Below are 14,551 nucleotides of genomic sequence, written 5' to 3'. Positions count from 1 at the left end.
AGAAGCAATCTGCAAAAACATGAATAGTGTCATGCAGAGAGATAATCTGTTCTGATCTGTGAGTTGAATTCCGAAACAGATCAACCCAATTTTCGAGAATGTAGTAACCCCACAATGCAAGTTTCCTGGTTCTGTGAACCACCGGTTGCTGCGTGCTGAAGAAGGGAACGATATCAGTGCCTCATAATTTCATCAACTGTAACCGAAGCAGTGATCCCGTAATCGCATTAATCTCAAAATGCTTGGTATACTGAGAGATTGGGCGTCAGCCTTGCGGGTTTGGCTGCAGTTGCTAACCGCGAAATCCCAGTGCGGTCAATCTGCGGGAGAATCGACTAGCGGGTATGTTTAGTTCTTAGTATGATGCCATAGGCCGCAACCTTCAAACTTGCAGCAGTACTTTTCAGGCACACATGATGAAGAAGCGCGCAAGGTCTTCGGGCCAAGACTATAGAAGATAGCTCAGCAGAGCATGGTTGAATTGATTGATTGTAGATCAAATATATTCATCAGGCTGGCCGCGACCTTATGAATGACGAGGGGTGAACACGGTGACGTGATGTGCACAACAACTACCAGAACGCCCGGAGGGGGAGATGGAATTGATGCGGATCATTCCAGTTCGATGCCTGGCTGCCTGCTTACTTCTTTGGGCGGTCGGGGGCAGAGCGGAGTCCACCGATCTGGCAAATCACGGGACACGGTCGCTTGATGGCCTCAGGCCGAAAGAATTGTCTTCTTTGGGACTTTTCCCGATGTAAAGAGCACTTCATTCTCCCCGAGTCTTTCTTCCAGTTTCTCTGGAACCAATATTTGTTTCAATGCTTTGTCATTCCTGTACTCAATGGCATCGGAATGGACTACAGGGTTCTTTCCTTCGCTCAAATATAAACTGCCAACAAGCCTAGCGGCATGACTTGAGGTTCAATCGTCATCTGCATACAAGTAATTTTCCATTCGTCGATCTTGCCTAGTGCGCATCCAGGTGGAGTTATAGATAACTAGCACATTGCCGAACGAACCTGTCAGCCCTCCTCCGGTTCTCGTCTTCCTATACCTTCTTCATTCTTTGTTATATCACAAACGGCACGGCTTGGTCCCAGACGAGGTCGGCTAAGACATTCGTTGCCTGCCTCGGCAATAATGGATCAGGACCAGCACCCGTTCGACGAAGCGGGAGGCGGCCCGGAACTGGTCAACGAGAAGAAGCAAAATGATGTAGTAAATGAAGGATCTCTACATACGACCGATTCGGTGGATGAGGCAAAGGAGGCCCGTGCAATCGAAAAGACGAACGCCATCCGCCGCGCATGCGACTTGCGTGACTTCGACGCATTAGTTTCCTATGCTATTTCTGAAGGTGGCTTCTTGAATGACGAAGTCAGAAGAGTGGCTTGTAAGTCTTTTGTTCGAGCTTCAGGTCCTACCGGAAAGTCACTGACATCGTCCCTGCCTAGGGCCTATTCTCCTTCAGTGTGATCGAAGGGAGTCGAGTCACGACTTCTCGGGGTGGGAAGACCTGTCACCCCATGTAGATGAGGAGCAGATTCAGCTGGATGTCAACCGGTCCTTTGTGTACTATCCTGACTGTACGCTTTCCCCGATCTAGAGCAGCACTTTAAGTACTAATTACCGAGATAGGTTCTAGTGAAGAGCTTTCGGCGAAAAAGGATGAGTTGTCACAACTAATCAAGCGAGTCCTGCGGAAATATCCCATGCTATGCTACTTCCAAGGGTACCATGATATCGTGCAAGTACTACTACTTGTGCTTGGCAGCCACGAAGCTGCTCCTGCTGTTGCGCAGATCTCCTTATTACGGATCCGCGACTACATGCTTCCAACTCTCTCTCCTGCATTAAAACACCTACAACTACTGCCCGCGATTATCGAGAGAGCCGACTCTCCGCTACGGCATCACCTTGCCGAGATCCAGCCCTTCTTTGCCCTTGCGGCCACTCTGACATTGTATGCCCATGACATCCAAGAGTATAGCGACATTGCCCGCCTGTTCGATTTTCTGCTCGCCGAAGAACCAGTAGTACCGGTCTATCTCTTCGCCGCGATCATTCTCTCCCGGAAGAAAGAGCTGCTCGAGATACCCGAAGAGGAGCCAGAGATGCTGCATTTCACATTGTCCAAGCTACCTAATCCGCTAGACCTCGACGGTCTGATTCTCTCTGCAGTGCGCCTCTTCAAAGACTATCCGCCCGAGTCGTTGCCATATGGGGCCTGGAACCAGATACCATCGTGCAGTGCGCTCAAGTCATCTCGGGGTCTGGAGCAGACGCATAGCAAAGAGGAGGCTCTGAAGCTCTTCAGGAAGCAGGTACGGCAGCTGCGCTACGAGGAGTTCAGGGACAAAGCAGTTACTTTCCTGTGGGATCACAGAAGGACAATCGGCTCGGTGGCTGTCACCGTCTTCATCGGGGCGATGTCGATCTATATAAGATGCAAGGGGCTCGACAGTACAATCTGGTCGTATCTAGGCCGACTGAAATCGGCCCTGCAATATCGCGGCTACCTGTAGTCCTTCGATACCATTCCGACCCATGTGAACATGTTCCAGAAAAAGATCAATGTCTCGAGGGTATTTATGTATTGAGAAGTGCATTGGCAGACCACGACATAGAACAACTTGCATATGTGTGTATAAATGATGGAAAGTGACTTTCCAATTCTATTTCTCCAAGAAAATTCATTGAGGTATCACGCATATTCTCATACTGGTAGGACTTGGAACGTGTGTAGTTTCAGCATTGCGCGGCCTGGAGAAGCTCGGCTCCACATTGTGGCTAGTGCGTGGCTGTCCCGAGCCGCTCGCTGATGTGTACTCTTCAGTTGCAACTCCCGCAACCTTGCACCGGAAACCCCGACTTCCCAAAGAACCACCTTTCCAGAACCAAGAACCCCTCCCTGAGGCCTTCAAAATGGCAAACCGGGGCTACGACGTGGTAGTCGATGTGGACGCCGAGGTAAGTGAGATAGCCAGCAAGGAGCGACGGATTGTCAGAGAACGTCTGCCAACTAACCACCGCGCAGGGTGACCTGGGCCACACCGACCTGCAAGAGGACCTTGAATTCCACCACTCAAGTAAGCAAAGAACCAACAACTCTCTACCCGGTCACAAGCATAAAGCGCAAAGCAAAGAACTCACGATGCGTGCGATATAGACTTCGAGCACGACCAACGCAGCGCGAAGATGCAAGCAGCGTCGACGCCCTTCCTCAGCGGCGGCGGCGGCGTCGGGGGGAGCAGCACATCGCGCGGCGGCCGGGACCGATCACCGGGGGGCACGCCGACGAAACACACGTGGTGGACGATCCACTACTACGCGCAGTACTTCGACGTGGACACGAACGAGGTGCTGCGGCGGTGCATGGCGACGCTGTACCCGCGGAACAACTTCCTGGATGTGCTGGAGGGGAACGCGGACCTGTACGGGCCGTTCTGGATCGCGACGACGGTGGTGGTGATCCTGTTTCTGACGGGCACCATCTCGCAGTGGCTGTCCAACAACGACGACGCGCACTTCGCCTACGACTTCACGCTGCTGTCCGGCGCCGCGGGCCTGGTGTACGGGTACACGGGCGTCATCCCCATCGCGCTGTGGGGCCTGCTGAAGTGGTTCGGCAGCTCCAGCGCGGAATTGGTTGAGGCGTGGGCGCTCTACGGGTACTCCAACCTCGTTTGGATCGCCGTCGCGCTTGTCAGCTGGAGCCCGCTCACGGCCTTGAACTGGGCGCTCGTCGGCGTCGGCTTCGGCTGGACTGTCTTCTTCCTGCTCCGGAACTTGTACCCTGTGCTCAGTGCCACGGATGCCAAGGCTAGCAAGATTCTCTTGGTTTTGGTGGTGCTGCTGCATGCTGGGTTTGCGTTGGCGATCAAGATCTTGTTCTTTGCGTAAGTTCTTCTTTCCATTTGGTATATTTACAGTGGGGGTGATTATGTTTCTGGACTTGATGCTAATGTGTGGGGTGTGTTTCTTATCTACGCAGTCACGGAAGCCCGGTCTCGAAGAAGAACAAGAGCGACAATGGCGATGGCAATAACGAAAAGGGACAGATGCTTATGTTCTAGAAGTCTACAGAGGGGTGGGAAAGAGCGTTGTCGGTCTTTTGTCCTTGTCCCTTGCAGACACTATGTATGCCTCCATCTGTTACCAGAAAGGAAACCAAACGAACAGCCGCATCTAGACCATCTAGACACATTTGCTCAGGTAGCACGATGTCATGGTCATGATCGCCCCTTCAAATCTGTATCTCGGCGTCCATTGCGATCACAAATGGTGAACTGTGTTTCTTTGTCTTGCTCTTGGTGTCATTCCAAGCGACTGCGTGTATGGTTGTATTCCGGAAAGAATCAAAATTGACGAAGGAAGATAATTTTGAATTTTACAATAGTATTTCGATTGCAACTTCATCCGAGCAGCCAACTATGGACACTTGACTTCGGCCATAATGTTTTATCATTCCAACGCCGTGTAATACCCTACGTTGCAATCCGGTCGTAACAACCCCAGCAGCGCTTCCCTCCAGCAACGCAGAAAAACCGTGAACAGGAGAATCGTTTACTTGAGCTTCTTCTTGGGGCGGAGCTGGTTGGTGTGACCGCACTTCTTCTTGCGGCAGTTGGTGGCACGAGGGGGGAGACGAGCCTGTTGGTGCGGGGGAGGGGTCATGTCAGCAAACAAGGGTGCGCGCTGGAGAAGGCGATACACAGCGGGACGGAACGTACGTAGCACTTGCGGCAGATGGACTTCTCGCAGTTGTACTTGGAGGCGAGGGCCTTGAGGGAGGGCTCGATGATACCACCACGCAGACGGAGGACGAGGTGAAGGGTGGACTCCTATAGATCCAGCAAGCAGAAGGGTTAGCCAAGATGATTTCCTCCACAGGCACACGCATATCAGGTCGTTTGTAGTTTCGCAGCACTGGGTTTCTTTCTCATCCCCGCATTCGTCATCTTGTCACACGGCCACTGGCGATGATGCGGAAGCAACTAGATCCCAACAAGCCCGATACCGGATCAAGCCCATCATCAAGCAAGCACAACCACAGGCGACCATGTCGGACAAGACCAGCCGATGCCTTCCATACCACACGAGTCCCCGAAAGAACCTCAACCCATCCGAAAGACCCGAAACCCAGGCGAAGCGAAACAAGCGTTTTGGACCGAAGTGCCAGAGAAATGGATTCCGGAAAGAGTCGTTCATACCTTCTGGATGTTGTAGTCGCTCAGGGTGCGGCCATCCTCGAGCTGCTTACCAGCGAAGATAAGACGCTGCTGATCCGGGGGGATACCCTCCTTATCCTGGATCTTGGTCTTGACGTTGTCGATGGTGTCGCTCGACTCGACATCGAGGGTAATGGTCTTACCCGTGAGGGTCTTGACGAAACTATATTATTCGAAAAAGCATCACTGGTCAGCGACTGATTTTGTCCTCTTCTGTTCGTCCCTCATATCGTGTTTTGTTGTCTATTGATTCCTTCTATTCCTCTTGTTCCTTCGATATTGTATTGCGTTGCATGACGTGGGAGTATTCGGGCGATTTCATCCAAAAGACTTGTGGAGAGGAAGAACCTACATCTGCACTGGAAGCGCGCGGAAAAAACGACATGTTAGCTTGCGATTCACAGGACGTGAATATGGCCTCCCATCAATAACGAGTGCTATACGTACTGGCTGCGGTTTTCGTTGTTGCTGGCTGACGATCTCGCTGAATGGGTCGGTCGGAAGAGGCGATGTCAATTTCACGATTTCTCGCTTAGCAGGAGGTGGACGGGCCAGGCACGTGATCAGGGTTTAGGGCAGTCTGGTGCCGTTCCGCTCGGCGGCTCCCCCTCCGCAAATGTCTCCATACTCATAGATCATCATACATCATCTAGTAGTAATTCCCTATTTATCTTTATCTGCCATTCGTAGGATTGCTTTTTCTTTAATCCTGGGCTGCGGGTATATGATGTGAAGCTTTGCATTCTGGTTGGCTCATCCTTTTCAACATCTGCCGCCAGTAGTTTCTCCGCTACCCATCTCAATGCATAATCTTTGAAACTGTATCACTTCCATTGTTTTGGTCTTGGCTCCATTGAGACTATTCAAAAAGATTGAAACTTTCACATGCTCTCGAGTCCCCTCGGAGAAACACAGTCATACAACTTCATTTGGATGCTCTTGGATGTATATGTTTCTTCACTGCCCATCCTCGGACTCTGACATATCTGCGGCATCCATCTCGCTTGTTTCACTGGACAAGTCCGTGCCCAACGTATCTCTGATAGCTTCGACCCGTCGGTGCTCTTCTAGCCACTTGGTTATCTTATGTTCGGCCTGAGACACCGCGCGAACCAGAGTGGAGAGCGAGATCCCAGCTATCTTGGCGGTGGTCTCGAAGAAGGGCCTTGCCATATCAGGAAGATCGGCCTCAGTCCGGTAGCGCGCATAGGCGGAGCCTGGCCGGGGCGTATCAATGCTCTCTCCCGTAATGACCTTCGTCGACTTCAGCTGACTTGTAGAGATCCTCAGCATAGCAAGTAGAGCTTCCGCTTCATTACCCTCTACCGGCGTGCTGCCTGCCTGATTTTCGTTTGCATTGATGTTGACTGGGAAGAAATCGGCCAATGGATTTTGCGCTGGGTGAGTGTTAGCCTCATGACTTCAGAGGGGAGCCTTTCTGGGACATCATACCTTTGCTGTGGTCGAGCCACGAGCTCTCGTACCAATTCATATACTCATCTAGCTGAGAAGGGGTCATACTCAGAATGTCTTTCTCGGTCACCGAGATCTCGTTCCCTTTGCCCAGTCGGCCTCCAGAAGTCTCTTCGCGGTCGAAGTTTCTCTGATTTTGCGCCCAGAGCGCCCAATCAACGACCTGAACTGAAGGTTCCTTCGGAGAGAGAGGGTATCTGTTGTAGTCGTCGAACGGGAACAAAAGTTTGGTGGAGATGACAATCAGGACAACTATTTGTACTTCCGGTAGTTGCAGCGGTCTCCTCCTGCCATGTGTACCCGTGGGATACTCAAAAGAAAACCCCAGTAAATGTTGCAGTCTTTTGACAGCGGGATAGATGTCGACTAAGTAAATGTTATTAGCACGGAATGCGACATGTTAGCAGCGTTCTACTCACTCGGCAGCGCAAGTCGTTTGATGTATCTATACAACAAGAAAGGCCAGTTCAAGGGCGGAAAGTGCATGCCGAACCTATGGTGGTAGTACGACAAGAGATCCGCCACGGCTCCATGAAGATGCTCCGCCTGAATCAACTTCTGTCCGATGGTCAGGAATCATCATTCTAGCCGCGATAGATGCAATTTGTCCTTACCGTAGTTTCGAGGATAGCAATGAATTGGGGCGGCAGTCTGTCTCGCATGTCGCGAGGTATATCTTTAATGATCCTGATGAAAGGTATTTCTCCTCGTATGGCCATCCTACATCAAGTTCAGATCAGTACATGAACGATAGCGATTCCGGACGGCCGAGTAGCATTACCGATGAAAGCCCTCAATGCTCACAGGAAGTCTCATCAGGAGCGCGGCGATATAGCAGAGGGCAATACTGTCGATGAGCCGAGGCCATTTTGTGGGCGTTGTACCGAGCTTCGTGTCTTGAGGGTCATCGAAGCTGGAAGCCGGCTGAGAACTGAAGAATCGTGGCTCATCGTCCTCCTCCGATAATTCATTGACTTGGTCCGCGAAGGTATCCAGATGAAGGGCCCATAGATCTCGAATCACGTTCTATGTGTTGCCCACCCCTTTCGTCAGCCGCGGACGGCGAACACGGAGATTTCCCAATTGGGAAAGGGAAAGCATGCATACCTCAAACTCTGGCGGAAAGCCGCGGCTTTGGACCAAGGTGTAAGATTGTTTCCAGAGGACTAGTTGATAGACCTGCAGAAACAAGCGAGATGCCTGACGACCCCGGTAGACTGCCTGATGTTAGTCGGGGGCGCATTGGCTAGACAATACATCGCTGTCTGGGGAAGGGGGATGCTTTACTCCTTTGGGTCTTTTCGACCGCCGCTTTCTTCACGCGACTCGTTCGGCCTTGCGTCCCAAAATCATCTCCATCGGCTTCGACTTGTCGCCCCTAGTGGTATTGGACGTCAGAATTGAAGGATACCAGTGGCAGTGGTGGCCTGATCGGCAATCCCAATGCGCTTAAAGGTGGGGTTGGATGGAAGGAAGTCATAATCATCTCATACCTCCTGTTGATGACCCCGCCTACAGAACCAGAGGCCATTGTCGAGGTAATACCGCGTTTCACGGCACCCTTCCTGCCCACAGACGCCTCGCGTGATGTATTCCATCCAGGGCAGCACTCTTCATTCTCGTGGTTACGGGTGGGGTGAAGTGAGGACGAGAGGAGGTAAATTCTCCCGTACTCATCAGATTTTTTTCTCCGCAACCGTTGGAAGTACAGTAGTTAAACTAAGTACAGTACATCGACCCGTGACAACACAGTATCCACATATAGTCAACTAACACAGGCCCCTACGGTATTTCAATTGCTTAGGATTATAGTTCTCTGCAGGTTTCCTAGACACAGGTGCAAAAAAACAGACTGAATGTGATCACATTACAGCTCGATTTACTACAAATTGGAGGATTCTGCTTTTGTTTTTTAGAACAATAAAAGGTTTTTTATTCGTAAAACTATCGTGAAGGTGCTGAACTCAAGAACTGTTCCTCTGACAGAGCACGCTTGATGCTGCCAAGTGATCATGACTAGCGTCACTGGCTCACATACCCAAGTTTATATTGAAGAAGATTATGTCGTAAGGTGCCCATGTATCACATAAGACCTGACACATGGGCGAAAACAGCAAGGCCTTTCTGAGATACAGAAGAGCTGACAGGGCAGTCAAAAGGTCCATAAACACGGTGTTTTAGTTCTTGGAAGCAGGAGCCTCCTTGACATCCATGCAGCACTGCTCGCCCATGGCAGTGAGGACAGTGACGTCTAGACGATATGGTTAGATCCGGACATCGACACCACCACATGGTAGCAACGGGAAGGTCACTTACTGCAGTCCTTCTCCTCCTCACGGAACATCTTCTCGATGCGCTCACCAACCTCACCCTCAGGGAGCTTGACGTCGTCCTTGGTGGCACCGTTGTCGTCCATCAGGGACAGGAAACCATCGTCAGTGACGTCGAGCTGCCGAGGTGTTAGCGGAACTGCATCTCCTAGAGGAAGGTAGAATTGCGGGGTACTCACGAGCTGGTATTCCTTACGGTAGACGTTGGGGACGTCCATGTTGTGGGTGGAGGGAGACAGATCCTCGTACTTCTTGCCGGTGAAGATATCAAGGGCGACAAGGTGGACCTTGGCGTGACCGTGCTTGCCAGTCTTGGAGGTGGACATGTCGACGATCTTGCAGGGACGACCCTTGATGACAACGTGACCGTTCTTGCGCAGAGCAGAGCACTGCATGGGGTAGGTGGTCGAGGCGCCGGCATCGGCGGACTCGAAGGTCTCCTGGTGCTATACGGTCGCGGCCAGTCAGCGATAGATCAATGACGGACATGTTGATGATGATGACAATGTATAATCCGGAGACGGAGGGCAGTATGAATATGCATTGCCTGCAGGAACAAGCGGGATATGTAGGTGGGGGTGGGAGGAGAGGCAGCACGATGCGAGGCTTCCAGAAGCCCAGAAGCCCAGCAGGTGCAGTATAGTATGGAGAATGCCGGATCTGGGAATAGCGATAAGAGCATAGAAATGCGGGCAGAACGTACCTCGTCAGACATGGTGATGGATTTGAAGGTAAATGCAAGGAAAACCTAAAGAGACAATGAGGAAGAGAGACGCTGAGGAGGTGAGGAGGAAGAGAAAAATGGATGGAAGGCAGAGAGGGGGAACAGGCGAAAAGAAATCGACAAATGGACTGCGAAAAAAAGGCACTTGTTGTGGCGGGGTTTTGTGGTCGCTAGTCTGTTTTGGGTTTAGAGTCGGAGAAACCACATCCGTGGTTGCTGTGGGTCGCCGTAGCATCTCGCCCTGCCCATCTGAACTAAGTTACTACTTACTAACTTGTATACTTCCCCGGCACTCACTTCTTGTTTGTGTGCTGTGCTTGCAAGCAAGTTCACCTGGCACCTTGTTTGCGCTTTCCTTCTATTTCAGGGTGTGGCAGGTCGTATTTGCTCTCTTGCTCAATCCCCAGGCGATTTCACCTACCCCCCCTCATTTGGGGATATCCGCGACCCCCCCTCAATGAGGTCCGGGAAGCTGTCCGGTATCCGCACCCTACTCCGTGCCCGCCATCTAAGATGTGGCTAGACCGCATTGCTGGTCATTCGACTCCCTCGGGCTCTCAGATTGACAGTCGCAGCAACTCGCCTCTACCCCGAAGAACATCCTCTCGTTTATCTCCCAATATACAAAACAATCGTCCTGGATCCAGTCGACAAGCTTCCTCCTTATCCGTCCTCCTGACTCCCAGTGATTCGACCACCTCCCTTCCCGCAACCGCAGCTCGTGACAGATCGCCGCTGAAACAAATCGCTGCAAGATCCCGCCCCTCCGATGTCGCTGACCCCCTCGATGTTCTGAATGGTATCCTTGGGAAGCAGAATGGTAAAAGGGATCTGTCTCCTGACGGTGACCTCAACGTCAAGCCTTCGGATCTCGTGGAGGACATCGATTTCCAAGGGCTGAGTCTGGAGGACTTCGTCGCGCAGGCAGACAACCGTAAACGGATTACCAGCACCGATGCGGGCGCCCAAACCGTCCAGCAATTCGAGAAAGAACGAGACAAGTTCCAAGATCTACATTCGGCTATCACCGGCTGTGACGAAGTCTCAAGCTCGGTGGAGACATATCTGAACGATTTCCAGAATGAACTCGGGGCTGTATCGGCGGAGATCGAGACTCTACAGTCCCGGTCTATTCAGCTGACGGCCATGTTGGAAAACCGACGCAATGTCGAACAGCTACTCGGGCCTGCCGTGGAAGAGATCAGCATCTCTCCCAAAACGGTGAGGTTGATCGCGGAGGGGCCGATCGATGAGAATTGGGTTAAGGCCTTGAATGAGATGGAAACCCGGGCGGCAAGCATTGAAGCCAAGGTCTCTGGCTCTAACAGCACGAAATCCATTGAGGACGTTCGGCCGCTTCTCAAAGACATCAAGAACAAGGTCAGTTGCCCTTGTGCACCCTTCGCAAAGCCAAGTTGACCTTTTGTGCAGGCCGTGGAGCGCATCCGGGACTATCTGGTGTCCCAGATCAGAGCACTGCGTTCCCCCAACATTAATGCCCAAATTCTTCAGCAGCAGCGGCTGGTAAAATTCAAAGATCTATATAGCTATATCTCCCGGGCTCATCCAGAGCTCACAGGACAAATCACGCAGGCTTACATAAATACTATGCGGTGGTACTATTTGTCGCACTTCACGCGATATCGCCAAGCGCTGGAGTCAATCAAGATATACCCCAGTGATCGAAATGAGATTTTAGGAGGAGATCCGTCGGCTCATAAGACAAGTAAGCTCAATGAGCCCGTCCTATATATTTAATATGTCGCTGACGATGCTAGGCTCTGCTGTCGCCGGTAGTCGTGCTGGGTCTGCTGCGCACGATCCCTTCTCCCTAGGAAGGAGAGTGGATATCATGCGGACTGGTGCTCAGATCGCTATTTCTTCATACCTAGCAGAGGAGGACAATTCCTTCCATGGACTTGAGGTTCCATTCCGGAATTTCAATCTGGCCGTGGTGGACAATGTGTCAGCCGAGTACTCGTTCATGACCGAGATGTTCTCGACCTTATCTTTCCAGCAAATTTCCCGCAAGGCCGTCGAGATATTCGAGCCGGTGTTTAGTCAGGGGCAGACGTTGACGAAGCAGCTGATCGAACATACCACGGACGCATTGGGCGTCTTGATCTGTGTCCGGTTGAACCAGCACGCCGCCTTCGAGCTGCAGCGCCGCAAGGTTCCCGTTGCGGACTCCTACATCAACGGGGTGAACATGCAGCTGTGGCCGCGATTCCAGGTCATCATGGACACGCAGTGCGAGTCGCTGAAGCGGGTGGCCGCGAACACGGGTCGCAGCGCGGTGTCGGCCTTGTCCCTGGCTGGGGGCGACGATCTGAACAAGTCCTCGGCGCCCCATTTCCTAACGCAGCGATTCGGCCAGCTTCTGCACGGGATCCTGGTACTCAGCAGTGATGCAGGGGATGACGAGCCCGTGGCCAACAGCTTGAAGCGCTTGACGGCGGAGTTCGACAATCTTCTCACAAAGCTCAGCCGCATCGGCGGCGACGCCAAGCGACGAGAACGGTTCTTGTTTAACAATTACTCGCTTGTACTGGCTATAATTAGTGTACGGGAGTCTCGTTACCACCTCAGGGACAACAAACATGCTGACAGGCCAATAGGATACCCATGGCAAATTAGCAACCGAGCAGAAACAGGTAAGTTGACCCCGATCAATTATCATTCTAGTTACTGACGCAACCAGCATCTGGACGACATGTTGAAGAACGTAGGGAAGCGACCTTGATAGATCAATAATCACATAATATGTTGCTTTTTTTAATTCCTGTATATACCGCGTGGTTCTGTTTTATATAGATCCTGAAGTAAGCGAGCGTGGTTAAAGCGCCCCTTATAATAAAGCCTTTCCATCTCGTTCACTATCCAAACAGTACAATCAAACCTACGCCCAATAAATGAATATCAATCAGCGAAGTAGACGCAGACCATGCACAATGTAAATGACCTTCCTTATCATCCACGACAGGGTCACGGGATACTTATCAACTACCCAAAATCGGGACCGGCGCCGACACCGACTTTCCCCACGGCGGATCCTCCCCTAATTAGAAGTTACTCGGTAAATCCATTGGCAACCCATCCCGGCGGGCTATCGATAACCAACCCGACTTCCATACTTGAACATAACATAAAACCTACCCTCCAGATCAACATCTACCCATTCATAATCCCACACCGCCGTATCCCTATATCCTTTAAATTCTCAATTGGAACCCGAATACCATTGATGAACAACAAAGAATGACCATTCGCCCCACCGCCCACTTCCTCACCAAAAGTGCCCGGCTCCTCTGCCGTCGCGGCTTCGCTAGCACGTCCGCGCCCCAGGCCGACGTCACCCATGCGGTAAGTGAATCGTCGAGTTGAGGGGTTCCTTGGGCACTTCAGGACGTTTCAGCCCCCGCTTTCCTGGTTTCAATTTGGTTTCCAGTTCGTTATGGCACAGGCTTATACTGATTTGCGAAGGTCATAGGCGGCGGGGTGGTCGGGTTAGCCATTGCGCGCGAACTGGCCAGTCGGCAGGGGACGTCGACGATCCTGCTCGAGCGGCATGACGCGCCGGGGACGGAGACGAGTAGTCGAAATTCCGAGGTGAGGATTGATTGCATCATTGTCCCCTTTGCTTTGTTCGTGTCTGCGTGGAGGAGCAGGATGATGGATATAGATAGATCGAGGGGGAAAAAAAAAAGTTCGGGAGGAATACAACTAATGAACCAACGAGCGCAACAGGTAATCCACGCAGGGCTCTACTACGGCACCGACACGCTGAAGAAGCAACTCTGCATCGAAGGCAAGGAGCTGCTGTACGACCTCTGCGAGCGGCAGAACATCCCCTACCGCCGGACAGGCAAGTGGCTGGTGGCGCAGGACGCAGCGCAATGGGAAGCGTGCCTACGGTTGCACGAGACGGCACAGCGGATCGGGGTGACGACGCGGATGCTGAGTCGCGAGGAGATCGCGCGGCGGGAGCCGGAGGTGCGGGCGCAGGCGGGGGTGCTCGAGAGCCCGACAACGGGGATCTTGGACAGCCATGCGCTGATCACGTACCTGCACGGCGACTTCGAGGATCGCGGCGGCGACTGCGCGTTCCGCACGCGCGTGACAGGCGTCCGGTACAACGGCCAGGGCCGGGGCTACGAGATCACGGCCGTTACGGCCGATGGGTCTGAGACGGCTATCACAGCTGAGACGGTCGTTAACAGCGCGGGGCATGGCGCGTGTGCTATCAACAACATGCTGCTGCCTGCGGACCGGCATCGCACCCCGCTGTACGCTAAGGGCACCTACTTCTCGTACGCGGCCTCGTTCCCCCGCACCTCTGTGCTGGTGTATCCGGTCGTGGCCAAGGCGCAGGCGGGCTTGGGCGTGCATCTCACGCTGGATATGGGCGGGCAGGTTCGCTTCGGGCCTGATGCGGAGTGGGTGGAGGATAGCGAGGACCTGGCGCCGAACCCGGCCCGGCTGGAGCAGGCGCTGCCGCTGATCAGGGAGTATCTGCCGAATGTGGATGCGAGCGCCATCAGTGCCTCGTATTGTGGGATCCGGCCCAAGTTGAGCAGGGAGAGCGGTTCCGCCTGGGCGAAGGGGAGCATGTTCCAGGACTTTGTGATCCAAGAGGAGGAGGGGTTCCCGGGGTTTGTGAATCTGTTGGGGATTGAGAGTCCGGGGTTGACGAGTAGTTTGGCCATTGGAAAGATGGTGAAGCGGATTCTCCACTAGATAGCTTAGCTTTGCTCTGTACAGTACATATTGATTTCCGTGGTAGAATTGAT

At 52.6% G+C, this 14,551-nt stretch overlaps 6 protein-coding genes across 6 annotated transcripts; 4 read left to right on the top strand and 2 right to left on the bottom strand.

The window, feature by feature from the left end:
• The first annotated feature begins 790 nt into the window (after window positions 1-790).
• BO97DRAFT_407390 (TBC domain-containing protein) lies at window positions 791-2,623 on the top strand. The gene is made up of 3 exons (XM_025695629.1): window positions 791-1,396; window positions 1,458-1,589; window positions 1,642-2,623. Exons 1-3 carry the CDS (start codon window positions 1,144-1,146, stop codon window positions 2,526-2,528), a joined length of 1,272 nt encoding a protein of 423 aa, XP_025548997.1. The 5' UTR covers window positions 791-1,143; the 3' UTR covers window positions 2,529-2,623.
• A 305-nt stretch (window positions 2,624-2,928) lies between these two features.
• On the top strand, window positions 2,929-3,906 carry BO97DRAFT_427050 (Yip1 family protein; the record flags this gene model as incomplete). Its single annotated transcript, XM_025697175.1, has 3 exons — window positions 2,929-2,973; window positions 3,041-3,092; window positions 3,173-3,906. The coding sequence occupies 3 exons, from the start codon at window positions 2,929-2,931 to the stop codon at window positions 3,904-3,906; spliced, it is 831 nt and encodes a 276-aa protein (XP_025548996.1).
• Window positions 3,907-4,577: 671 nt separating this feature from the next.
• Window positions 4,578-5,712, top strand: BO97DRAFT_407388 (uncharacterized protein). The gene is made up of 2 exons (XM_025695628.1): window positions 4,578-5,593; window positions 5,682-5,712. Exon 1 carries the CDS (start codon window positions 4,986-4,988, stop codon window positions 5,433-5,435), a length of 450 nt encoding a protein of 149 aa, XP_025548995.1. The 5' UTR covers window positions 4,578-4,985; the 3' UTR covers window positions 5,436-5,593; window positions 5,682-5,712.
• A 349-nt stretch (window positions 5,713-6,061) lies between these two features.
• BO97DRAFT_395481 (TFIIB-type zinc finger domain-containing protein) lies at window positions 6,062-8,387 on the bottom strand. The gene is made up of 8 exons (XM_025694032.1): window positions 8,201-8,387; window positions 7,995-8,085; window positions 7,815-7,924; window positions 7,489-7,733; window positions 7,322-7,427; window positions 7,127-7,265; window positions 6,687-7,073; window positions 6,062-6,631 (listed from the first exon to the last, which is right to left on the bottom strand). The coding sequence occupies exons 1-8, from the start codon at window positions 8,303-8,305 to the stop codon at window positions 6,192-6,194; spliced, it is 1,623 nt and encodes a 540-aa protein (XP_025548994.1). The 5' UTR covers window positions 8,306-8,387; the 3' UTR covers window positions 6,062-6,191.
• A 228-nt stretch (window positions 8,388-8,615) lies between these two features.
• BO97DRAFT_407384 (Eukaryotic translation initiation factor eIF-5A) lies at window positions 8,616-9,860 on the bottom strand. The gene is made up of 4 exons (XM_025695627.1): window positions 9,741-9,860; window positions 9,217-9,483; window positions 9,024-9,156; window positions 8,616-8,958 (listed from the first exon to the last, which is right to left on the bottom strand). Exons 1-4 carry the CDS (start codon window positions 9,750-9,752, stop codon window positions 8,885-8,887), a joined length of 486 nt encoding a protein of 161 aa, XP_025548993.1. The 5' UTR covers window positions 9,753-9,860; the 3' UTR covers window positions 8,616-8,884.
• A 223-nt stretch (window positions 9,861-10,083) lies between these two features.
• BO97DRAFT_472141 (Vps52-domain-containing protein) lies at window positions 10,084-14,498 on the top strand (the record flags this gene model as incomplete). Its single annotated transcript, XM_025700106.1, has 8 exons — window positions 10,084-11,141; window positions 11,193-11,487; window positions 11,540-12,324; window positions 12,380-12,415; window positions 13,302-14,269; window positions 14,303-14,308; window positions 14,339-14,404; window positions 14,441-14,498. The coding sequence occupies exons 1-8, from the start codon at window positions 10,275-10,277 to the stop codon at window positions 14,496-14,498; spliced, it is 3,081 nt and encodes a 1,026-aa protein (XP_025548992.1). The 5' UTR covers window positions 10,084-10,274.
• Between the last annotated feature and the right edge of the window lie 53 nt (window positions 14,499-14,551).

This window comes from Aspergillus homomorphus (assembly GCF_003184865.1).
Source record: "Aspergillus homomorphus CBS 101889 unplaced genomic scaffold BO97scaffold_34, whole genome shotgun sequence".
NCBI classification, from domain to species: domain Eukaryota; kingdom Fungi; phylum Ascomycota; class Eurotiomycetes; order Eurotiales; family Aspergillaceae; genus Aspergillus; species Aspergillus homomorphus.
This window is presented reverse-complemented; position numbering and strand designations above follow the sequence as displayed.